Genomic DNA, 25,351 nt, shown 5'->3' on the forward strand with positions numbered 1-25,351 from the left:
GTGTTTATGTTTAATTAAGCCTTTAAATGATTAAAGGCCTAATCTAGTCACCATTTAATAAAAAACATTTTTTTAGTTGCTGGCTGATAGGATTAATTTAATAAACTATATAAATAGAGATCACTATACTAGGGACTGTGAGAATCTATGTCTGTTTATTTCTAGAACGTAATGTCTGCAGGAGGAGATAAGCATGTCAAAGTGGAAGAAGAGGCCAGCCTCTCCCGGAGAGCTGGCCAGACAGAGAAACACCCAAAGGCTAACGGTCGAAGTTTGTGACCCAGAGATGATACTGAAGACTTCACATGCAGAAAGATAGGACATTGCATTGTATAGAAAAGATGGATAAATGTGTGTTAGCAGCTGGGTTTGTTGTTTGCCCCTCCTCTAATCAGCAGCTGCTACGTAAACAGGGATCTCAAATTACAATAAAAGGAGGAGAAGAAAGAGGGGACATCAGAACTGGTCCGGAGACAAAGATAAGGAGATACCCCTGGGCAGAGTTCTCCGTTCAATTGTAAGATATTTAACCGTCTCCCTGTGTTCTTATTTTTGTCCAGCGAGAATGTCAGGTTATAAATCTGACACTGGCCAACAACTACTACTCCAAGAGCTCATGAAAAGAAAACCTAGAGTAATATCTACAGTTCTGCAGGTCTGATCATGATGTCAGTCAAACATGTGATGATCTGGAGTTGCTTTGACACTTCAGCACCTGAAGAACGTAATTCATGAAGCTCTGGATTTAGCATAAAATCCTAAACGAGAATGTCTGGCCGTCAGTTTACTGTAGAAAGTCCCAGCAAGTTTTCTTTCCTCTGAAGCACTCAAAAAATGAACAGCAACAAACTGAAGATTTTGGAGTGTCCTTTATATACTTTCATTTTTATGTGAAACAAACTAACTTTTCATGATTGGGTCCCGTAGCACCGTTGACACACTATATTCAGTAGCCTTAATAATATAACCTCTTGCAGCTTTAATTTTCCATCTGCCTCTGAACAAACCTCGAGATCTTTTTTCATAATATAAACTCATTGACTTCATTCATTTGTGAACAGAAAAATCACCAATAACATTCAGTACATTTCCACAGTCAGACTGACGAGCAAACGGCTTTACCTTTTCTCAATGATGCTCGGGTTGGCGGTGACCAGGTGGGTTTTGTTCCCCACGTCCTCCAAATATTCCTTCGTAAGCGGTGGAAGGTTGCACCTAGAAGAGTAAAAGACCAATAATGAGAATTATTTTAATGTAATCCAACATAAAGATACAAATTTATTCATATAAGTTAAGAAACTAAATGTAATATGGGCTTCATTTTGTAAGATGTTTGTAAACACATAAATATATAATTCTTTCTACCAAAAAAAACAACATTATTTTTATAAATGTCTTCTTCCACAATCACTGAAAATTGACCCAAAATGTTACAGTAGCTTTGCCAGGCTTGTGTGTGGTAATGTAACATGTTCTTAAAAATATGAATATACTGTAGGCCCGTTGCATGTTATTGTTTACATCCGGAAATTTATCACATGAGCACAATACTGGAGGGCAAAAAGAAAATTCTTTTATTTTCCATCCATAGCCATGCTGCCGTGGCAGAACAATTCCGTTAATTAAACATGGAGATGTAGGTATTATTAATTTAGTGTAGCGCAGCACAGCAAAGGGAAAATAATGCAGAAATGCCACTGAATAACACATAAAACCCACTCGTATTCTTTTTTCCTCTCTCTCTCTGTGTCACCTACACGATACACTGATCAGTAGCCATAGCAACTGAAAGACAACAGTTCCACTTGTAGAGCAGAAAACACAAAAAACATGCAAATTTTTGCCACACAAAGAACAGAGCGTCGAGTCTGTTACAGTATTGTGCTTTCAGGCTTTACATTTGTTTTGCAATTATTAATAAGTAATGGTCTGAACACAGCAGTGGTCAGTTAGCTGATTTAAACACCTCTACTGATGATCTGTCAGTGTGTTTGTGTCAGTCGCCCTCGCCCTAACAGCAAACTCAAACTGTGGTGGTGGCAGCTGGTAGTGGCACTTCCAGTGTCAGCTGCCACGGCCCCTCAAAGCTGCCACAGGTCGTTAATATTGAATATTGAATATGTTTATTTCAAAGAAACCAATCTGTGAAACATGATTATCTCGGACCTTGTTATTTAGTTGTCATAGTGATAATTAAAAGCAAAGTATTGCATCCCTTTTTCTTCTATGCCACACGTAGATTTAGGATTTAGTGTGCTACGTTGACAACTTGGCAGCTGGTAGTTATCGGGATCTTTTGCACATTGTACCTTGTTTCAGCATGTCTATGGAACTGCTTCTCAAAAACTTGCTGGTGCAGTTTATGTTTGATGCGCTTGGGTGTGAAATTAGAGTAAGTGACCTTATTGGTTTCATGATAATTCTTTACACAAAGGTTCAGTGAATTAAAACCCCTCACTAGGTTAAGGGGCCTGATTGTTGGGTGGTACCTTTTAAAGCATCGATTAATTCCCAAAACATTATGATCAAATATCACAAAGGGGCCCTGAAACTGCAGGGGCCCAGGCTACCACTCCTGTAAGTCTAGGGTACAGTGTGGCTCAGAAAGAACCTGAAGAAACTGAATTACATGATGCACACTTGAGTGATTACGGCTTCAGTCTATAGCACTGCTGGTTTCACACTTGTTGCTCCAGGAAACTGCAAAACAACATAAATTTGCATCTATTACTCAACTGTGAAAGTTCAGCACGCTAGCAGTGAGTGTGTCTTAGAAACGCCACACGCTATTCAAGCTGTGAAGGAGACGTGTGCTCTACTAGCTACTGAGGATTTTCTTTTGTTCCACAGTCTTTGCATCTCTCCATTCATACTGGGCATTCAAATGTGCATGTTGTGCAAAAGTTGTCAAGAAAATCCGAGCTCATCCCACTTCCCCATGCTGGAGATTTTAGTTTAACAGTAATAATAAATAAAGTTATCTTTAAAATGAATCACTCAAGTGACATCAAGGCCCAACAGTAGACTTAAGTGTCAATAAAATAAATCTGGTTGTGTGTGTTGTTTTTGTCTCATGCAAACTTTGCTTTAATTTTACTTTTTTCTATCTAATCATAAGAAATCATAGTCAGTCAGAGAGAGTCATGAAACAGGAAAAGCAGGTTTCCTGGAAAAAGAGGAAGTAAGTTCCAGCCTGCAGATTTATAAAAATAGCTGAGACTATTCCTTATTTTAAATCATGAAAGTTTAAAGAATGAAATCTAAACATTTTGGTAATTTGATAAGATTCAAAGTAAAATACTTATATTAATATTGGTTTACTTGTAATAATATTTACACGAACATTTGTGGGAACAGTTACAAGAAAAACAAGTAACTGTAACTTTGGCATCAAATAATTAGAATCATGTATTATTCTTGGTTTCTTTTCAGAAAAACATCTGTAATAACTCACATTAGGATTATAATAAGTATAATTAATAAGTTATGGTTATAAAATCATAAATTAATGATAAATCAGAGAAGCTGAAGAAAATAAATGTGATATAAGTTATGGTTATAAAATTATAAATGAATGCTAAATCAGAGAAGCTAAAGAAAATAAATGTGATATAAATGTGATTTTGACTTTGAACTTGAAATGGTGTAAAAGGTGTAACTGCAATTAAACATCACTGATATGTTGGAGGTAGAGAGTAGGTGAAAGGTGAAAGGCAAGGAACTAACAGGAGAGCAGAGATGATCAACGCCTTATTTAGAGAGTAGGTGAAAGGTTGTGCAGGCAATGGACAGGAGGTTGAGCAACTCTGAGACATTAGCACAGACATCAGGACATAATGTCTGTAAGACAGTGATGGATATGAAATCATCTGAGCAGTCAGCCAATGAAACAAGCCCAGCAACAGTGCTAGCCAAAGAAACCCTATAAAAGGTGAGTGCAAAAGAGGAACCGTTCGTTGGATCCTCCGGGCAGCTTCGAGCCAAGATCGAGATGGACAAAGAACTCTGCAGCTGAAGAAGAGCCGGGGCCACGGAGCCGAAGACTGTCCGGCCATGGGGACCAACCCGTCAGCCCTACAACCTGTGGCTTCAAATCGCACTTCTCTCATCGGCTGGGTTCAGACCCCAAAGACAAAGATGAAGACAAAGGCAAAGACAAAGAAGAAGAACTGGTGCCTTCCTTCCTGCCAGCACCAAGTCCTGTGTGACCTCACCATCCATGCGGAGAAGAAGCTCATCAGACCTACAGAGATTCCTGCCTTCGCCGATCAACATCTTCCTCCTGCTGCAACACCTTCTTCATCATCAGACCTGCGGAGATCCTGGCCTTCATCGATCGGCGTCTTCCTCCTGCTGCAGCACCTTCTTCGTCGTCGTGCCAGGTCTGGGGTTCGAGGCGCCAGGCTCCGTCCGTCTCTCTCAAAGGTTCCCTTTTTTAGTTCTCAGTGTCAGCAGTAGGGAAAGACAGACTAGATGACTGATTTTACTTATTTGATTATTTCTGCTACTGAATTAAGCTGTACTGACCCTTGCAAAAATGCCTTACTAATAAAATATTTAGCATAAAGAAAATCTAAAAGATGTTGTGGACATTCAGTTAATGAGTCACCTTAAAGTTCTTTGATGGTTGTAAAATAGCTGTGATGTTTGATTCTGGAGAGGAAGAGGTGGAAAATGTTTTATAGGTTGCTGGTAGCCCAAATTTAAAACAACATCCTTGGGACTCGCCCGAGTCACTAAAACCTACCTGGTTCAATAACAAATGCAAGTTGTAAAATAGAGAACGAGCGACCATTAACAGGTGTGCTCTGTGAAACTAGTTGGCTGTAGGCTGCTCAGTCTGGCTAATTCACAGGGGGAAGAAGGGTGGGACACCTGGATGTTGGCCGTCAGAAACCAGGCGAATCGTTTCTCGAAACCAGCTTAAACAGAGTTTACTTCAGTTCTGGACAGGGTAAATCCCAGCAGATTTAGGAAACTCAATTAACCCGTTAGAAGGAGAGCTGGTAGCACATCTCCCCTCTCAGAAGAGGAAGTATGAGAGTGAGAGAGTAGAGACAGAAAGGAGGGGGGGGGTGTTGCGCAACAACAAAGTTTAGTGACATTTTCATCCGAAAATCAAACCCAGATGATTGAAAATACTGCAGGTCTCACGCAAACCAAAGGAGGGCTCTGAAGAGTTCCGCGCTTTAAGCTGGTTCTGCTTATGTTTTATGTTTGTCCATTTGGAAATCTGAATCGAATTCAGTTACACAAAGTACATTTATTTCAGGAATTCAATTCAAAAAGTGAATCTTGTGCATTGCATAGATTCACTACATGCAGAACAACAGATTTCAAATGTTCGATTTTTTTATTACCCATAACCAATAAGCAAAGGAATAAAATTCAATGGGTTATGGGGTGCTGTACAGCTTCAATAAAGTGAAACCAGGCCCCAAACCTACAACTCTTTTTCCCTTTTGCTGTTTTTCTTATGTACTCTTAGCTGTAGACTCCAGAAGTCTCTTCGTCTCACCGCATGACGAAGTCAGCCTGGTCAATGTCCCGTCCACATTTGCTGTGCCTGAGAATACCGCCGTTGCCCACCACAGCACACTTCTTCAGGGGTTTCAGAGGGGTGGTCTGGAGGAAACAAGAAATGGTTTTGTTAGCAGGCAACCTGTTGCGCAGATTCACAAAACAAGCATTCATTTTCTCTAAGCAGTAGCCTAACATTGAGGTCATTATACAGTTGAGCATGTGTCCTTGTGCTAAAATTCCCTCAAAAGCCCCGGAGCGCTGAAAGACGAATCGCCGAAGAGATATGAAGGGGAGAGATTTCTGAAAACAAGCTGAGGTCATGCAAGCCATGAATCCTACGGCGTCTCTGATATAACCTCCTAGAACAAAGTCCATATTATGTGTGGGAAAAAATCATCTAATTATCAGGCGCAGACGAGAGGCACCATGTCTCTAAATTAATCTACCGATGTAAAAAAGTTAATAAATAAATGTACACTTTAAATAAATATACCCTCTAACACTAGGACTACCAGGATTTGGAGAAATTCCTATCTCTACCAAGAGGGGCCAGATTGGGTATCTTCCTAGAACTACCGAGAGGGGCCAAACTGGGTTATTAGCATCCAAATGTGGCCAAACTGACGACTCTGAATGGTCTAATTAGCATCCCTGTAGATGAGCAGGGGGGAGGAGAGCCAAACTCACTACATCAACTTTCACGCTCAATACACAGCAGTTAAAGTCACCTTCTCCCCACTCCCCAATTCAACATTTAGGCGTATGCTCACATTTTATACATATAAAAATGACTGCAAACAGACGTGCAATTGCACTGTTTCTCTTAATTTTAAAACATTTCAGTGGATAATTATGTAAATGGAATAGAAGATAATTTATTTTTAAGATTTTTTACTCAATTTTTACCATTTGCATGTGAAAAAGGCAGAATTTTGTGTTTCATAGACTCAAGTGTGCTCACCAAAGTGTTTAATGTAAACATTTTCATCAAATCCAAGGTTCTTTATTGCATTTACATTTTTATCAACCCTGATGGAATTGAGTTACAGAGACCAATACCTTTACCCAAGCAATTCAGAAATGTTCTTCTGACATTTTTACTGTAGCAGCTTACATCTTATTCAGGCCCAAAAACTGGATACAGTTATCTGTCGATGATAGGCAGAATGTATCTTAGGGAGAATTTAAAGTTCAACACAGGGCTAACACAGAAACACACCAAGATGGCTACTTAGATGTACTAAAACAAGGTATTTTGAATATTATTAATATTTATGCTTTAGCACTGCTAGAGGAAGTCCAAACACTAGGGCACAAGAGAACGCAAACTCTACAGAATAAATCCAAGGCTACGATTCAAACTGGAGATCTTTTTTTCCAAGGAGACATTGGTAATTACCACACCGCTGTGCTGCTTCTGTGTAACTTTGTATTTATTGATATTGTACATGAAAAATGTTTGAAATGTATCTTTGTTCAATGCATTTGTGATTTTTTTTTCACAAGTGAATTGGATAAAATACACAGCAATCTTCAGCATAAGATAGCTCATCTTCTCCACAAGTTGAAAAAAATTGCATTTCCTTTCCCACTTATAACACATTGGCATGTGATGTACAAGATATTGAGAGTGGATTTGCACACATCTGCCACAGGTTCCCAAAGTTTCAGGAGAATTGGGGTAAATTCACACCAGCCCTCTTTAGCCCACGTTAATACTCTTTTTCATTTGCCTAGAAAATTTGGTTGATTTAGGGAGGTGTGAATGTGTACTCAAACTCTAATGCGGACCAAAGAAGTGAACTCTGGTCCTCCTAAAAGCCTAGGTCTCGGTTCAGCTGAAGTGAACTGTAGTGCGGTTTGAATGTATACGTGAATGCCAAGTGGTCCTGAGACCGCTCCAAAAGCAGGAAACGCACTACAGCAGAGGGTACTTGTGTGAAAAACAACATTCTCCATAGTTTGATGCCTCATCCCCGACTCATGCTGAGCAGATTTTGTTGAACAGTGTTTGTTTTTTCACATTTACCCAAAGACAAAATAAACATCCAACAACAGCTAAAATCTGAGGCCACCCCACTTTTGCTTACATTTTTAAGAATCAAGTTGTGCTTAGTGTCTTGTTCAGATTTTGTTCTGTCATTTCCTTCAGTGATTCTTAGTGCAGCATTTTCACAGGCAAGAGGATAAACAAGTTGCTAATGGGGTTTCATTTGTTTAACACAATGCAGTGTGAAAGCATATCTTATCAACTTAAAATGTAACAGATGTTACAATTTTGAATGTAATGATTATCATGACATGTAAACAAAAACAGAGTCACGTCAGATTTTAGCAGTTGTATGACTTCATTTTTATCTTTGGCAAAAGACTACCAGCAATTCCTCCCGCTAGCGCAAGACATGCACATTTGCTTTGGTTTATTTATCCAGAATGCTTTGACCTACAATTCACGTTTTGCTTTTGGAATGGTATTCACTTTGCTTGGCACATACTTATGCATTCAAACCACACCTAATAACCCTGGTTATTAGGTAGACCAGAGTTTGCTTTTCGATTTCTTTATGGTTCCATGTCATAAATGCCGGGGGTTATTTCTGTGTTTTTTATAGAGATAAGAATAACATTGATGCTGTGTAAAAGATCGACAGCTTGTTGAGTATTTAAACCTACAAAACCAACAGCAGAAGAGGCAGTCAACAGACGGGGGTGAGGATGCATGCAGTGTGATAGGCTTAGACGTTGACAATTGTTGAAAGGATGTAGATGACCTGCATGGAACAAGTACTCTTAGTTTTCCTGCTAATTACTCTCTGATTCCAACTGAACACACCTGGAAGATGGCAGCTAACATCCTTTCATCGACATCATTAAATTGACTTTTCACCATAGTGTACTGTGAAACCCCAGTCCTCTATTGCAATTTCAGAGAAGAAATTATAGAAAAGACCATAACCATCCACCAGTCACTACAACAGCTTATTACTAAATAATTAATATAGGCTAGTGGACAGACATTTCTGCCTATAGTACACATTTAAAATCAATAAAATGGTGCAGTTGTTGTTGCTTGTTAGGTTAACAACTGACCTAACAAAACGTATGCAGTAGATCATGAACAGTTTATTAGCTGATAATTTAACCACTAAGAAAAGACATTTAATTTTGTTGTAAAGTTTGCAAAAAAAAAAAGCCATAAACAAAGGATGCAAAATATACAAAGTTTTAGAGCGCATCTGCTATTAAACTGGTTAACATGTTTAAAAAAGAAAATTGAGAGTCAAGACAAGATACTAGAGGGACAAAACTTAGAAAACAACATCAGGATTTGTTGTAAGAATTACCATGCAAAGAGAAACTATGCATGGGACTTGAAATATACTGCATTTGGTGAGCAGGGGGGAGGAGAGCCAAACTCACTACATCAACTTTCACGCTGATTGTCCTTGGAACAGGATAGTAATGGCCTTATTTACATAACAAAGGCGCCTCTTCACACCCTCTCTTGGAGGGCCAAACTGGCCCCTCTTTGGTAGCTCTAGGGACAGGGCCAAACTGGCCCCTCTCTGGTACCTGGACGAAGATTCCCATTTTGGGAATCTTTGGTAATTCTAGTGCTAAACCCCTTTTTCCTAAATATGTTAAATGTTCCACTACTCTAGTAATACAATCAGACCTCTGCTGGTTTTGAAAATAATTACAAAAGCAGATCCAATATATCTCTGGAGAAAATAAGAATTAGACGCTCTCCTAAATGACCTGAAAATGACATAAAAATATTTGAAAAAGGCAAAAGAAACAAGCAAAAACATAAAACGCAGTCTGCACCACTTTTCCGCAGATAGACATAACCACAACGCAACTGACATCATAACGGTGAGCTGTTGGACAAATGTCTTCAAGCACTTCATTGGGAAAGAATCATGTTAGTTTAAATTTATGGTGACTTTTACAGCAGCTTAACTGAGACAGGATAAGCCCAGAATTTTTATGCCAGCAGAAAAGTTTATTTTTATAGTCTGACAGGACAGCTGGCTTGACAGGTTAGTTTCTGGAAAAAAAAGAACCATTGTAAAAGCACACGCAGGGTCAGTGCGACACCGCCAGACCGCGCACAGAGTAAAAAGCTTGTGGGGTCTCTTTAGATCGCAGACGGGTTAACAGGCAACTAAGTCTTTATGTCATTGCTACAACACTGAAATAGCATGAACATAACTTTTACAACAGCGTGGCACGTGTGATATAAACATACAGTGTCTTATTTTTGTTTCCAACTTGTGATAAATATCTACAGTATAGAGGTTATAGCTGATTTGCTTTTTTCTTCCTTTTTCACAGCTGTCTTGCCATTTCATACTTCGTTATAAAAATGAGAAAACCAGCAACAATAATAACAAAACTGTTTAGAAGATGCCAAAAAAGGCTGAACAAACTAAGCATGTCACAATTCAATTTAACTACATTGATCAAGTTCAGATTTTTATTGCGTTTACTTGTCCCTTTAAAGAAGTACAATCTGTTATCTCTATAATATATATTTGAGCAGGTAACTATAAACTAATAAACTGCACAGACTTGATGTCTGTGCAGACATTATGTAAGCTTCACATAGTTTTGAATGCCAGCAAAGCTGTGGAAAATGACAAAAAAAACCACAACATACCGGATGCAGAAAAGACCATGCTTCTGCAGCGTTTACTGTAAGTTCAAGGTAAGGATGATGACACATGGTGGTAATAACTGCCCTGCTTTCTCTCTGAGCGAACTTGCATGAGAACACATACGCAGGATGTGCGGTTCGGCATCTGGGTCTCTGACGTGGGTCTCTTTGAAACCACTTTGAAGGAACGTGTCAAGAAAATCCGAGCTCATCCCACTTCCCCATGCTGGAGATTTTAGTTTAACAGTAATAATAAATAAAGTTATCTTTAAAATGAATCACTCAAGTGACATCAAGGCCCAACAGTAGACTTAAGTGTCAATAAAATAAATCTGGTTGTGTGTGTTGTTTTTGTCTCATGCAAACTTTGCTTTAATTCTACTTTTTTCTATCTAATCATAAGAAATCATAGTCAGTCAGAGTCATTAAACAGGAAAAGCAGGTTTCCTGGAAAAAGAGGAAGTAAGTTCCAGCCTGCAGATTTATAAAAAATAGCTGAGACTATTCCTTATTTTAAATCATGAAAGTTTAAAGAATGAAATCTAAACATTTTGGTAATTTGATAAGATTCAAAGTAAAATACTTATATTAATATTGGTTTACTTGTAATAATATTTACACGAACATTTGTGGGAACACTTACAAGAAAAACAAGTAACTGTAACTTTGGCATCAAATAATTAGAATCATGTATTATTCTTGGTTTCTTTTCAGAAAAACATCTGTAATAACTCACATTAGGATTATAATAAGTATAATTAATAAGTTATGGTTATAAAATCATAAATGAATGATAAATCAGAGAAGCTGAAGAAAATAAATGTGATATAAGTTATGGTTATAAAATTATAAATGAATGCTAAATCAGAGAAGCTAAAGAAAATAAATGTGATATAAATGTGATTTTGACATTGAACTTGAAATGGTGTTAAAGGTGTAACTGCAATTAAACATCACTGATATGTTGGAGGTAGAGAGTAGGTGAAAGGTGAAAGGCAAGGAACTAACAGGAGAGCAGAGATGATCAACGCCTTATTTAGAGAGTAGGTGAAAGGTTGTGCAGGCAATGGACAGGAGGTTGAGCAACTCTGAGACATTAGCACAGACATCAGGACATAATGTATGTAAGACAGTGATGGATATGAAATCATCTGAGCAGTCAGCCAATGAAACAAGCCCAGCAACAGTGCTAGCCAAAGAAACCCTATAAAAGGTGAGTGCAAAAGAGGAACCGTTCGTTGGATCCTCCGGGCAGCTTCGAGCCAAGATCGAGATGGACAAAGAACTCTGCAGCTGAAGAAGAGCCGGGGCCACGGAGCCGAAGACTGTCCGGCCATGGGGACCAACCCGTCAGCCCTGCAACCTGTGGCTTCGAATCGCACTTCTCTCATCGGCTGGGTTCAGACCCCAAAGACAAAGATGAAGACAAAGGCAAAGACAAAGAAGAAGAACTGGTGCCTTCCTTCCTGCCAGCACCAAGTCCTGTGTGACCTCACCATCCATGCGGAGAAGAAGCTCATCAGACCTACAGAGATTCCTGCCTTCGCCGATCAACATCTTCCTCCTGCTGCAACACCTTCTTCATCATCAGACCTGCGGAGATCCTGGCCTTCATCGATCGGCGTCTTCCTCCTGCTGCAGCACCTTCTTCGTCGTCGTGCCAGGTCTGGGGTTCGAGGCGCCAGGCTCCGTCCGTCTCTCTCAAAGGTTCCTTTTTTAGTTCTCAGTGTCAGCAGTAGGGAAAGATAGACTAGATGATTGATTTTACTTATTTGATTATTTCTGCTACTGAATTAAGCTGTACTGACCCTTGCAAAACTGCCTTACTAATAAAATATTTAGCATAAAGAAAATCTAAAAGATGTTGTGGACATTCAGTTAATGAGTCACCTTAAAGTTCTTTGATGGTTGTAAAATAGCTGTGATGTTTGATTCTGGAGAGGAAAAAGTTTAAAATGTTTTTAGGTTGCTGGTAGCCCAAATTTAAAACGTCATCCTTGGGACTCGCCCGAGTCACTAAAACCTACCTGGTTCAATAACAAATGCAAGTTGTAAAATAGAGAACGAGCGACCGTTAACAGGTGTGCTCTGTGAAACTAGTTGGCTGTAGGCTGCTCAGTCTGGCTAATTCACAGGGGGAAGAAGGGTGGGACACCTGGATGTTGGCCGTCAGAAACCAGGCGAATCGTTTCTCGAAACCAGCTTAAACAGAGTTTACTTCAGTTCTGGACAGGGTAAATCCCGGCAGATTTAGGAAACTCAATTAACCCGTTAGATGGAGAGCTGGTAGCACATCTCCCCTCTCAGAAGAGGAAGCAGAGAGTGAGAGAGTAGAGACAGAAAGGAGGGGGGGGGTGTTGCGCAACAACAAACGTCATCTTTGCTGGTCACTTTCATTTGCATCGGTGCAGACGAAATATTCACAATGCAGATCGCAGATAAGAGTCCAGCATCTCACAACTGGAAAGTTGAAGCATGCTGATAAGGTTCTAATGTTCACAATCACATCAATGAGTAGGACAGAAGAAAAGATCATAGGATTCTGCTTTGCGGCAAGATAAGCCTTATGTATGCAAGCTCTGTTTGAACCATCTTACTAACCTGTAATTACATGTCAAGCTGCTTTAAGGCATATTCTCTAGCAGATTCGGTAGCAGCTGCCAGCGCCGTGCAGCATGGCTGGTTGTCTGTGTTCAGACCCACAATCACAGCAGCGGTAGTTTACTGTATTTAAGAGAGGGCAGGACTCACGAGCATCATCTGCCTCACATAACTACCTGTTCTCTTCTCTCTGAAAAACACACTGCAGGTCATATAGGTTCACACAAGAAGTGCAGTACCTGGGCTAAAAATAGAGCTGCAATAACCTCTGGTAGATTCACTGGCGTTGAAACCGAAGAAGGATGATTACCTTTCATTAAGCATGTACACACTTTGGGGCTCGAGACTGCATATGCTAGATATGAAATGACTATTTCTGTAGATCATAGAGGCATGGTGGGTTACACAGAGTTTTTAAACCTAATCTCAAAGAATTTATATTTAATCTTTTTCTTCTTTTAAACAAATCTGTCAATAATTGTGACTGAGTGCGGCTGGCGAATTTGAACTCAAATCTCCAAATAAGTTAATTTATTTCCTTCTGCAACAGGCCGAGTTGCTTGGATAGCTTTTTCATTCTAGATTATATGAAGAGTGATTTTGGAATTTGTTCTGGTCATCTCCATCTGATATGAAAAAACTAATGACATCAATTACGGCATAAAAAAAAAAATAAACATAAGAATTATTATCGAATGCTTTTCGCATCACTGTACATCGTATAAGACCTATGTGAAAATTAAAGACAATTCTTTTTACCAAGATGATAACGCCCCTAAGAAACCAGTCTTTAAGGAAAAAGGAATGGAATAATTTTAGAGAAGCAATTGTAGAAATTCAAATTCATCTGAGTAATATTAAGAGACATTTAATGAATGTTCAGTGGATCACTTGGAGTCCATCAAACAGTTTTTACAAATTACAAAAACGTCCCATAGATTTTTCGCAGTACTTCTAGTTGTGGCTGTCTCAGCAACATGAAGACAAGGACCGCTAGTACAGAGAGAAATTTAATTTTGAATGCTAGAGGCAACATCAATGAAGAAAAACATAATTCTAAACTCTTTAAAGGTTTTACACAGAGGACATTCCTGCTGAATATCTACCAGCAAGATATCACTCAAGGGTTCAAATCTCTAATAGTTCATTGGCTCAAACAAAGTCAAGAAAATAATATTTTAAAAACATTACATGTGAGATTTTATTGTTACTTTTTATTATTCATCCAAACTAAGTATAGGTGGTCTAGAACAAATTGTAAATAAAGAGAAGCTTATTCAGAGCCAGTAAAAAAAAATAAAAAATTGACAGCTGAAGTCAAAATTAGGTAGAAAATTCTAAAATATTTTTTAAAATGTTACTCCATAAACCCAAAGTCCATAAGGTGAAACATTGTATGATTGTAGTCACTTAAAGGAGGTACAGATGGGTGTGAAGTAAAAACTGGTGCAAACTGACAGAGAGGGGATTTGGTTAGCGCTCTAGCTTAGATTAAACAAAGCTAAAGAGTTATTGGTAGATGATAAACCAAAAACATAACTAAACCCACGCACCCTAATTATCTCTAATTACCCTAATTAAGGTTCGCAAAAAGTAAGATTTTCATTTTAGACTGTCAAAACTTAGTATTGTGAGAAATAAAAAATGTAATCAAGTACATTCATACTCATGAGTGAGTTTTGCATATTTTGAATATCAAATATAATGCTCTATATTGCTACACTGTGTTGAATCCTTTACAAACCTGTATTGTCATTATAGTTTGAAAGGTTTCAGCTAAGGATAAGATGAATAACCCTGTTTGCATACCACAGTTAGATAAGGAGAGCGCAAATTGTGGCAGAACAGGATGCAGCATGTCAGAATGTTCTAGCAGCAGAAGTAAAAGGTGAAACATCTAAGAAAGCAGAACTCCTTAAATGGTTAGCAGCCAAGAGTTGAGTGTTTTATGCAGGAGAGGATTTGACAGGTATCGTTTGTGCGTATGGGAACAGCTGGAGGGATTTGCGATGTCTCGGGGCGCGAGGATGAGAGATAAAAGTATGAAGTCCTCACTCTCGCACTCAGACACGACCTCCTCCGGCAGGGACCTATTGCTGTTCGTGTTTGTGGGTGAGTTGTGTTTCCATTTGGCCAAATGTATTGATTTAATAAATGTCTTGTCTGTGATTTTACATTCTGGTTTGTGGCTCATTTTTGTATCTTGCCTGAAATATCTAAGATCCGGTTAGAGAGACGTGTTTTTGAGGCGATGGTTGTTTCGCTGGAGGGACTATGTCTCTCCGCTGGCCTGGGAACGCCTTGGGATTCCCCCGAAGGACCTGGAACAAGTGGCTGGGGGGAGGGAAGTCTGGGCCGCCCTTCTGAAGCTGCTACCCCCGCACCGGACCCCGGATAAAGCAGAAGAAAATGGATGGATGGATGATTGTTTCTGTCTCAACAGGATGTTAGAGGTTCCAAGTCCACAACATTAACACACACACATGTATGATTTTGTTTGGAGATGGCAAAGAGAGAATTTCTTTTAGCTCTGAAAAGACAAGAGCAGTATGGCTTAAATATTGCAGTGTTTCCCAACCCTGGTCCTCAAGGCACACTGACCTGCATGTTGTAGATGTTTCCCTGATTGCAATTCAGGAAAAGCCTGTTAATCAGCCATCTACCGAAATCATGTGTGCCAAAGCAGGAAAATGCCTAAAACATGCAGGGCAGTTTGCCTTGAGACCCAGGGTTGAAAAACATTTAAATATTCTACCTAAACGGCACATAAAGTGAATATCGGAAGTTTATACTCTTATGCCATTTTTCCATGGCATGTAAAGACAAGAACAAGATACTTCTTCAGAAGATTTTTTCCCCTATGATAAACATGAAACATATTTTGAATTATAGATAATTGTGTGTCTGTGTTGTTCCCAAAAACATGAACTAATGAGTAAAGGAGCAAGGGGGGAGAAGGGGAACTACAAATTGCAGTTTTTTTGTAATTCCCCTACAAACAATGGGACAAGAGACAGGTGGGACAATAATTAACACCGACGAAAGCTGAGGTGAAACCTAACGAACCATAAAACCAAGAAAGCAGGAAAGCACAAAGAAAGTCAGAATCAGAAACAAAATGTGTGAAAATTTACTACATAGCAGAATAAACAAAGTAAAAAATATTATATTTGCTTGGAAAGAAAATACTAATAATAAACAAGCTGCAGTAACTTCATTGCATAAGTGCACACCCATAAGCTAATGTTTTAATATTAGGTTCTAGCATTTATTTTTGTTGTTGTACACTCCTGCCATCAATTACAAATAATCTAATTAACCAGTTTTTGCATTCTGATATGTATTTTTTTTCCTTCAATAAATTATGTCAGTGTTGGATATTGTATCCTGCTTTGTGTTCATAATGACCTAATTTCAGAACATTAGCAAAGACAACTGCTCCTTTTCACCCATGGCATCACTTCCATCAACTTCATCTTCAATAGCCGCTTGCATTTTCTGTAGAGCTTTAAAAAAACTTGTACCAAGATAATAACGAGCAGCATTTAATTAGTAGAATAATCTCTGAGTGCAGAGATGAAGACGTTCTGGTTTTGCGCTTACTCTGATTTAGACATTTCGAGGTACTATTTTGATTTTTAAAAAAAGCTTTAAGAACTATTCAAACAAAGTCCACCAGTCAAATAAAGAGTGGTTTCTGGTAGTAGAACTTCGCAGCTGTTGATGAATTAGCCCAGCTACTTGGGGGGGAAAAAAACCCCCCAGCACAGACAGGCACAGTGGTCCTGCCAGGTCACTTTCTCACTGCTTTCACATTTTATATTTGTTCACCCGCAGCTCCCAATGCTTGCATGACTGGACAGGCACTGCTAACGACTTCAAATTAGGGTCAGATATTCATCACGGTCCTCAACCGGTATACTGAGTGCAGATATGCGTCCGGAGCGCCTCCACTACGTCTCAGAACCACTTCAGCTTCCTGTGGTTAAACGGAGGAACACAAAAGTTCGTGGTGCTTCTTCACCGTCAGTTTATTACTCACAGATGAATCTGCACATGCTGAGCCACGCAGCTGTGAATGCAGGGTGAAAACTGCTCAGTAGCAAAAATAATTAATTAACTACAAAATTAAGAAATTTGTAGAATTCTAGATGTTGATTTTCGATTATAGTTAAGCGTCTTTAGAATGACACCTTGGATGCTCGTCTACCCGTTCCCCCACAGCTTCATATTGACTCCCTTTCACGCAAAGACAATGTGCGAGTAATCCTCTTCCCCTCGGAGGATGACGGTCTGCTCCACTGACCCCTCCCTTCCTCCATTATGGAGGAAGGGAGGGGTCAGTATCCCTGAGAAAACACATCGTCTTCACACAGCAGCAAGTGTGCGGAGAAACTACCTCAAAATGTATCTACTCCAAGTTACTCATGTGTCCTTAGGAAACGATTCCATCAGGAAAAATTGTGGCAAAAGAAATATTTTACATGTAACCTAAACCTGCAACCCTGGGAAAAAAAAAAAGAGTGCACCACATGGAAATGCTGGTTTACCTGCACAAAAACCGAATACGTCTCGTTGTTGACAGTGTGCGAGTAGTAATACTCTCCATCGTACCACAGGACCTTGCCAATAGGAGCGTTCTCCTTCGTCACTGCAAACATCCACCTCGGATTGCAACATTCTGTCAGCAGATTCCTGTGCAGGAAAGAAGGGAGGGTTAGTCTGACCTCTGAAGACCTCTAGACACTTTGGTTTAAACTGTGCCACAAGCAGCTGCAGGAATGATTTATGGTTGCGAGCTAAACAGCCAGTTGTCTTGTAATCGTCGTTGAAAAGATTGTTGCTGAGCTGGAAACTGTTACCATTAGAGAAACACGGTTATACGGTACATCCGATTGGTTAAAATGCACAACTCCAATGCTGACACCACAGGCCGACCACTATGGAGGTCAACGTGAAAAAAAGTACATTTAGGATGTCTTGCAAGACCAGGAAATAATAAAAGTGTATGATTTAATATTTAGCTGAATGATGCTCTGAATGCTGTAGGCATGTTCTTGTTTCATATTCTTCTCATTACAGTTAGATGTAACACTGTTTAAATTGTTCGTGTAACTTCCTGAATTTAAAATATGTAATGACCCTCCCTCTTCTTTTCCCCGCTACACCCCTCTCCCCCCTAAAAAAAGAAAAACATCATGTGTCGCTTTTAGACTTCTGTATACTGGCAGACATACAGAATATCTATTTAAAGCTCCACACAGAGGCCCAGCACAGGGTGCACAACCTCCTTTATTGGCTGGCCTTCGTTCAGTTTTGGTTCTGTGAACTGACTGGCTTAAATGAGATGAATTAAAGGTTGAAATTTAAAGACTACCAGTCAGAAGGTAAGTGGTGAACTTCCAAAGGTTAAAAAAAAGATTGAGCTATCCCAAACGGAATAATAATGCACATTTCAGGAATACATAAAAAGGTTGATAAAGCTTTGAAAGCAGGTGATGATCCTTCTCTAAAGATTAAATTGCAAAGAAAGTCAAGAGTTGTTCCCCATGCCATCAAATGGACCACAGGCTGACAGGAAGCGAGCTGGCCGACACAAAGCCACAAAAAATGCAGGATAAGTGCTACCAGCTTCTGTGTTAGGCAGATCACAGACCAACGGCTTCAACCACAGCTTCATAGTGGTTGTAGTAAACAAACCATAGTTTCAACATTAAAGAGAGGCCTTCGAGCAGCTGGTATGACAGTTGCAGCAAGTGAGAGGCACTCTGAACCAAAAATGGCTTCCATATTCTAGCATGCGCTTAGTTGGTCAAAGGTTCATCCAGCAAGACAACAATCAAAAGGTCCATGCTATGACAGAACTAGAAAGGAAGAAATCACAAGATAAGGTGAAAACATGAAATGGTCAGCGCAGTCTTCAGATTTTAACTGCGTCGAGCTGGTTTGGGGTGAACTAGAAGGAAATGTGAAAGCAGAGCAACCTGCAAGTGCCACACATTTATAGGAACTTCTGCCACTAAGTTTCACTTTCTGAAGATTATTTGCTTTCTATTGTAGGCCAGAAAGAAAGCCACGAGTGTTTGACTGATCAAAAGATTCAAAAAATATTTGGTTCATAACATCATTCCACAAGTTATTCATTGAGCGATGATTTCATTTCAGAGTGACGTAAATGCAAAAAAAACCCCAAAATAAATAAATAAATTTAAAAAATGGTTCCACTGATTAAAATCAGCTACTCTTCAGTCTTCCTTACCAAATGTAATGTAGGATAAATAAGCTCTAACGGTATTTGAGAGTCAGGGAGAAATGCGAGCCTGGAACCGACCTGTACAAATCGATACCCGTCTGGTTCTTCTTCCAAGCTTCCCCCAGTCCCAGCACCTCCTCCACAATCTCTTTGTCGCTGGGAAGTCTGTACGCAGGGAAAACGTAGAACCAGCCGAGCACCAGCACGCACAGAGCGGCCCACACCGACAGCTTAACCCGGCAGCATCGCACCAACATCTTCCCCCTCCGTCTTGTGTCAAAGCAGCAGCAGCAGCGGCAGCGGCGCGTCAGAAACCTTTTGAAATCGCCAGATCAGAGCTGCTCCCTGTGCAGCATCCCGACAAGGAGCGTGAGCCGGGGTACAAGCTGCTCGGTTACCCGGCGGTTTGGTCCATGCATCTCATTCAAAGTCCGACTTTGAATGAGACGGGCTCTGATTCACAGGAGAAGCAGAAGCGTGTGTCCGTGCGGTGGCTCACGCTCGGTTGCTGGGCTGTGGCGCAGTGTGTGAGGGTTTGTGGGAATCCGGCGCTCTGCTGGATGTGCATCACCACCATCATCCAAACCACGGTTATTGTGAAGAATCAGACGGGGGGCCCCCCTCTTCAAGCCCGAGGTTCTGGAGCATCCCGTTCTGTCCGTGTTGCTCCCCCCTCCTCGACCTTGAGTACTAAAAAAGCCACCCTTCTTACGGGATCCGGGGCTTTCCTTGAGGCCCCGGCTGTAGCCCAAAATGAAGAAAAGTGTGCGGCCCAGATGAACCGGGCCAATCCTCCTCCTTTCTAAAGGAGCGCAACCCCCTTCCGAATAAGACAAAGTACTTCTTGTGGGGATGGAGGTGCGTAAAGCCGGACGAAATTGTGGACGTGGAGAAAAGAATGTGGCTTTCAAAGTAAAAGCATGCGCTCCAACGCCGTATATTTCAATCACCATCAGCCCCCAAACGAGGTTGTTGCAGGTGCAACGCACAACCGCTCTCACTTCTCTGACAAAACCCCTGAGCTATTCTGCTCAGCAGCCCAGAACAACAACATTTAGTTTTATTCTTCACTCAGCCCAGAGCAGGAATTAGAACAAAGTTAGAATCCAGAGAAACTTCTATTAGTTTATCGAGAGAAACTATTCATTACCTTAGATCAGGGGTGTCAAACTCCAGTCCTCAAGGGCCGGTGTCCTGCAACTTTTAGATGTGCCTCTGCAGCACCACCTGAATAGAATAATTAGGTCTTTAAGGCTCTGGGGAACTGATCTACACAAGGAGGAGCCATTTCATTCCAGTGGTCTATACCCGTTGCACATCTAAAAAGTGCAGGACAGCAGCCCTTGAGGACTGGAGTTTGATACCTGTGCCTTAGATCAATATTTAGCACTAAACTTTTAATATCAGAGCAAGACATACAGAAACTCCTGTTAGTTAAAAAGAAAACAACAAAACAAACTAGAACAAAATTAGAAAGTATAGAATCAAACATTGAGAACCAGCATTTAGTTTTATCAGAACAAGAATCCCGATAAACTCCTACTAGTTTATAAATTGTGAAGTACTTTTTGTTTGCTTTCCTTTGTTATTTTGCTTGTATTTCCTCAAATTTATATGAAGCACTTTGAATTGCCTGGTTGCTGAATATGTGCTATAGACATAAAATTAGCTCAGCGCGCAGGACTCTAATGTGGTTTGATGGTTTGCATATTTCCGTCTGGTTCAGGTAATCTGTAACTCATTGGCCCGACGCCATCCTACATAAGGGAACCATTGAAATGAAAACAAGTCGCATCCATTAGTTTGTTATCTTGAGTTTTGAGATCAAAATTATTCTAATGCAACACCAGCAGAGCCACAGCAGTTACTTTCCTTCCATTACAAATGGCTGACATATCTGGTTCATTGCTGGACTTATGACCCCGGTGACCCATTAGTTTTTAGCTAGTAATTAAAGTTAGTTGAAAAAAGCTCAACTTTCATCATATGACTCAGTCATGTAAAGTAATTTTTCCTCTGCATGTATTCAGTAAGGAGTTTCTCGCCTTTTCTTTTCACAGTGGTCCATCTCAATATTTTGAAACTGAGTGTCTAGTTTATGAGGTATCAGTGAGGAAAAGGTTGCAAAACAGTTTCGCAGCATCATTTTATAGCTGCAGCGCAGTGACGACTGTATTCAGGAAGTGGTAAAAGAAATATACGAATACGATATATACAAAAACATGTTCTCAAAGGAAATGGCAACACCAAAGCTGACATGAGTGGAGATCTTCTGTTCTAGATTTAGCATGAGGGTTGCAAGATAAGCAGCATGTCACTTTGACAAAATTTTTTTGTTTGTTTGTTTCAAACAAAAAAAAAAAAGCTGTGGTCTTTGGCTTTATGCTGGAGCCTGAACTGTGTTGCGTTCAGGCCCTCTGCTGGCTTTTGTCAGCAATCGCAAAAATGATGCCAAACCAAACCGGCATAACACACTTAGTCTCTTCTAAAGACACTTTATCGCAGGGGTGTCAAACTCCAGTCCTCGAGGGCCGCTGTCCTGCAACTTTTAGATGTGCCTCTGCTGCACCACACCTGAACAGAATAATTAGATCATTAGCAAGGCTCTGGAGAACTGATCTACACAGGAGGAGGTAATTAACCCATTTCATTCCAGTGTTTTGTACCTGTGGCACATCTAAAAACTGTAGGTCTGCGGCCCTCGAGGACTGGAGTTTGAGACTCCTGCTTTATCGTCTTTCTAACCCAGGAATTCCCCCCTAGCTGTCTGTAGCAGCTTATCATTCAGTGTAATCTATTAAAATGTTCTCATATTTGTAATTTGCTTGCCAACTAAGGACATTTAGAGAACTTTTCATGATTTGTCAAGTAGATGTAAATTTTCTTTTCCTTCTTTTAGAGCAGGTTCTGTGTTTAGACCTCTTTTAACCGCTTCATTTCCATAAGTATAAATTAGTGCAGGCGTAGAGAGCGGGCGACTGTAATCTGAACCTTGCAGCTGCCAGTTGTGCTTTCTCTTTGCCAGTGTGTCTTTTGACATTGATAGGTTCTCATGCCTAAAGTGTTTCCTGTGGCCGGCTTCTCAGGGCAACCTGACAGACAAATAAATAGAAAAGAAACAACAACATTCCTGATCGGTTTAAATGCAACAGAGGCTCGTCCAAGTGAGGCGTTGAGAAATGAGGGGCGGTCGCGGCTCCTGCTGGGATTAATGGCGAGCCAGAGTCAAGGTTGAGAGGGTGGCGAAGGGGATGATGCAGGCCACTTGGGTGAAGTCATGTCCAAGCTGTTCTCTGCGCTTTGCAGACAGAGGAGTTACAAATCAAAGGTTTGTGCAAAGTCTAAGCTGAAAAGTGTTAGCAGTAGCAAACTTGTACCAAAATAATAATAATGATATAATAAATCAAGATCTATTTAAGGTGTGTTAGATCAAAAAAGACCCAACACATATAACCATAACAAGGGACAAGCATAACCTTAGACGTATTTATTAATGGAGTCTAAATAGAATATGGCAATTAGAAAGGAAAGCCTGGCTATTTAGATAATTAAAAACAATGTTTTTGATTATTTTTTTTGGAAAAAAGGCATAGAAGTGTGCGTGACACGGATACAACATACTGGCAAATTTATAGACAGACTAGAAAGTAAACGACTACAGCAAAGTAAAAATTGGCAGTTTTTGGCAAAATACAAACAGGATGCAAATGCCATAAAACTACAGAACGCAGAGGAAGAGAAAATACAAAAAAACAGATCCATAATATAAAAATTAAAGTAGACATGCATAAATACAAAAAGAAACTCTAATCGACACATTGGAGCAGGTTTTACAGGCCAGCCTTGAATGCAGTCTGAGGAAAACTGTCCTTAATACGGACCTGACCGGATCTCTCGTGTCAGAGACAGGTGTGACTCAGGAAGTATGTCAGAAATGACAGGAACACAAACCAAGGTCATGCTCGGTGACCTGTGACCTAACCTGCCTCATCTGTGGGACTGTTCTGGCTCCAGTTTAATGCTCCAACATCCTAATAACAAGCGAAGAACGAGAAACGTCTTCAGAAAACAAGTAAAAACCTTCGGCCATCTCCCGTTTAAGTGCTTATAGGGTTGTTGTGTTCTGGACGACCTAAAATCTGCACCGACTCAATTTTCTCAGAAATGAATAGAAAACCCAAACCGCTGCGACGTAATGTCATGCCCATGTGTGGAATTTAGTGAAAACTCACTAAACCGTTAAGTTTCATGTTACGTTTTTTTACAGTTCCCTTTTGTCCGTACTCTAAATGTTACTCATCAACTTAAAGCAACAGCACTTCAAAGTGCATCATAAAAACACATGCGTCTCGGTGGTGACAGTAGCGGAGTTGGGTTGCGTCAGGAATAGCTCTCCCACCTGCTGAGGTTTTGCTGGATAACAGAGCATTTGTTATTCCATGCAGCTTTTCTCCTCTTATTGGCCCCGGTGTTGTTGTTCTCTTTACATCTCCGACACAATATAACTAAAAAATGTCTCCAAATTAAAATAAACTCTAATGAGCTTTAATTAATTTGAAAATCACAAATGGGACAGGAAAACAAGAAAGCACACCAAATGAGCTTGTCGCATTATGCAAACTAATATCTTTTGCTCTCATTATTGTTTCTAATCTCTGAGAAGCCTTAACAAGTCTGTTGACTAGTAATCTTTTATCACAGCACCTCGTGTTCCTCTAAGAAAGCCAGTGCTCAGTTTACCCAAAACACCTTAACGCTCACATCAGCTTTATTCCGGTGGAAGCTTCTGGAAAGATTAGAAACTTGATGCAGCAGGGGTTAAGTGATTTACAAATAGTGTGGCAGCTCGGGTCAAGATTAGCGCTCGCGCTCTGAAATCTTCGCAATGCCACGCCGAGGAACTGATGAAAGGAGATACAAATAGAAAATACAGAACAAAAGGGTTTATTATGACAAAGAGGTCAAAGAGTGCCTCGCGGTGAATTCTGAAACGCAAAAAAACCCCATGTCTCTAATAACTTGATGTTGAAATTATGGGTCATTTTGTCCTTCCAGTTGCTAGTACTCTGTTTATCACTTTATGAAATGACACAAAATGATGACACTGAAAGTATGGCATCGGTGTAAGAAAGTTTAAAAAGCATTGATAAAGAGATGTGCAAACAGAGACAACAAATCTGTAGTTTTGGGTTTAAGAGACACCCGGGAGATGAAACTATGCATGCACACACTCACACCAAAGGGCAATTTAAAGTGGCCTAAATGCCTGAGGACAGCCCACACAAACATGGAGGCGACATTGCCAACTCCAAATTTAAAGCCTGGCTTGGAGGCAGCAGTGCTCGGAAAATGTCCAATTAAATCTTTTTACATTTGATGCAAAGAATATGCATATGTATATATATATTTTCAAAACGAGGAGACGGGGGTTGGGAAATTAATCTCAACCAACGTTTGCCGTTTCTTAAACTAGCCAGCTAGTTTAAGAATAGCTTTGGATTCATGCAGAAACCCAGGAAACACTCCTCTAACACAAATATCACTATCGAATATCCTTGTGAGTGAGAGTCAAAGTAGTTCATTTAAAAGGTTAAATTGCAGCCAAATGTTTTGAGTGACAATTTGGAAACATATGCCTTTCACAACTCAAAGGCTAAAATGTCCAAAGCTGCCGCCCTATTTTATTTGACCAACTTATTTTCAGAAGAATATATTATTAATTATTATTATTATTATTATTATTATTATTATTATTATTATTATTATTATTATTATTATTATTATTATTATTATTATTATTATTATTAAATATCATTTTAGAATCGTTTTAAGTTAGGGAATGTAACTAGCATGCGCTAGGGAATTTTTTCATAAACAAAATAGAAAGACAAGAGCTGAAACATATTTTGTGAAAATATTAGTTGTTTTTGATGTAAAATACACAAAAATATTAAATGGATGGATGATTGGCTAGAAGAACACTTGTAGAAAATAAATACGAAACTTTAAAAAAAGGCTAGACTAATTGAGAAAATGTACAGTAGTTCTAGTTCTGTTCATTATGAATAAATTTATTTGAAATTAGTTGCAATTTTTGCTGCCTTCGCCTTTGTTCTCTGCCTTTTTTTCGAGCCATTGAAGGTACCCCAGGCCTGTTGATGCCGTGTTCGGCCGTCTCTTTTCCCAGCAAAGCGGCGTTAATGGAGTTATTGCTGCCATAAACTTTGCATATGCTCTGTTTTCTTTCTTTTTTGTTTGTTTCCATAGCAAAGACTCTGGGTGCAGTGCTTCGGTGATTGGTTGTATCTATTTGC

At 39.8% G+C, this 25,351-nt stretch overlaps 1 protein-coding gene across 1 annotated transcript in view; it reads right to left on the reverse strand.

Annotated features, from left to right (window-relative positions):
• The window catches only part of st8sia1 (ST8 alpha-N-acetyl-neuraminide alpha-2,8-sialyltransferase 1), a 28,514-nt gene extending 8,662 nt beyond the window's left edge, over positions 1 to 19,852 (reverse strand). Inside the window, exons 1-4 of the mRNA XM_023350066.1 lie at positions 19,116 to 19,852; positions 17,335 to 17,479; positions 5,519 to 5,625; positions 1,123 to 1,215 (exon numbers count right to left, since the gene is read on the reverse strand). Coding sequence (XP_023205834.1) covers positions 1,123 to 1,215; positions 5,519 to 5,625; positions 17,335 to 17,479; positions 19,116 to 19,294 — 524 coding nt within the window. The 5' untranslated portion in view covers positions 19,295 to 19,852. The remainder of the gene's footprint in view (positions 1 to 1,122; positions 1,216 to 5,518; positions 5,626 to 17,334; positions 17,480 to 19,115) is intronic.
• Positions 19,853 to 25,351: the final 5,499 nt, after the last annotated feature.

The sequence above is a fragment of the Xiphophorus maculatus genome, chromosome 17 (assembly GCF_002775205.1).
Source record: "Xiphophorus maculatus strain JP 163 A chromosome 17, X_maculatus-5.0-male, whole genome shotgun sequence".
Taxonomy (NCBI): domain Eukaryota; kingdom Metazoa; phylum Chordata; class Actinopteri; order Cyprinodontiformes; family Poeciliidae; genus Xiphophorus; species Xiphophorus maculatus.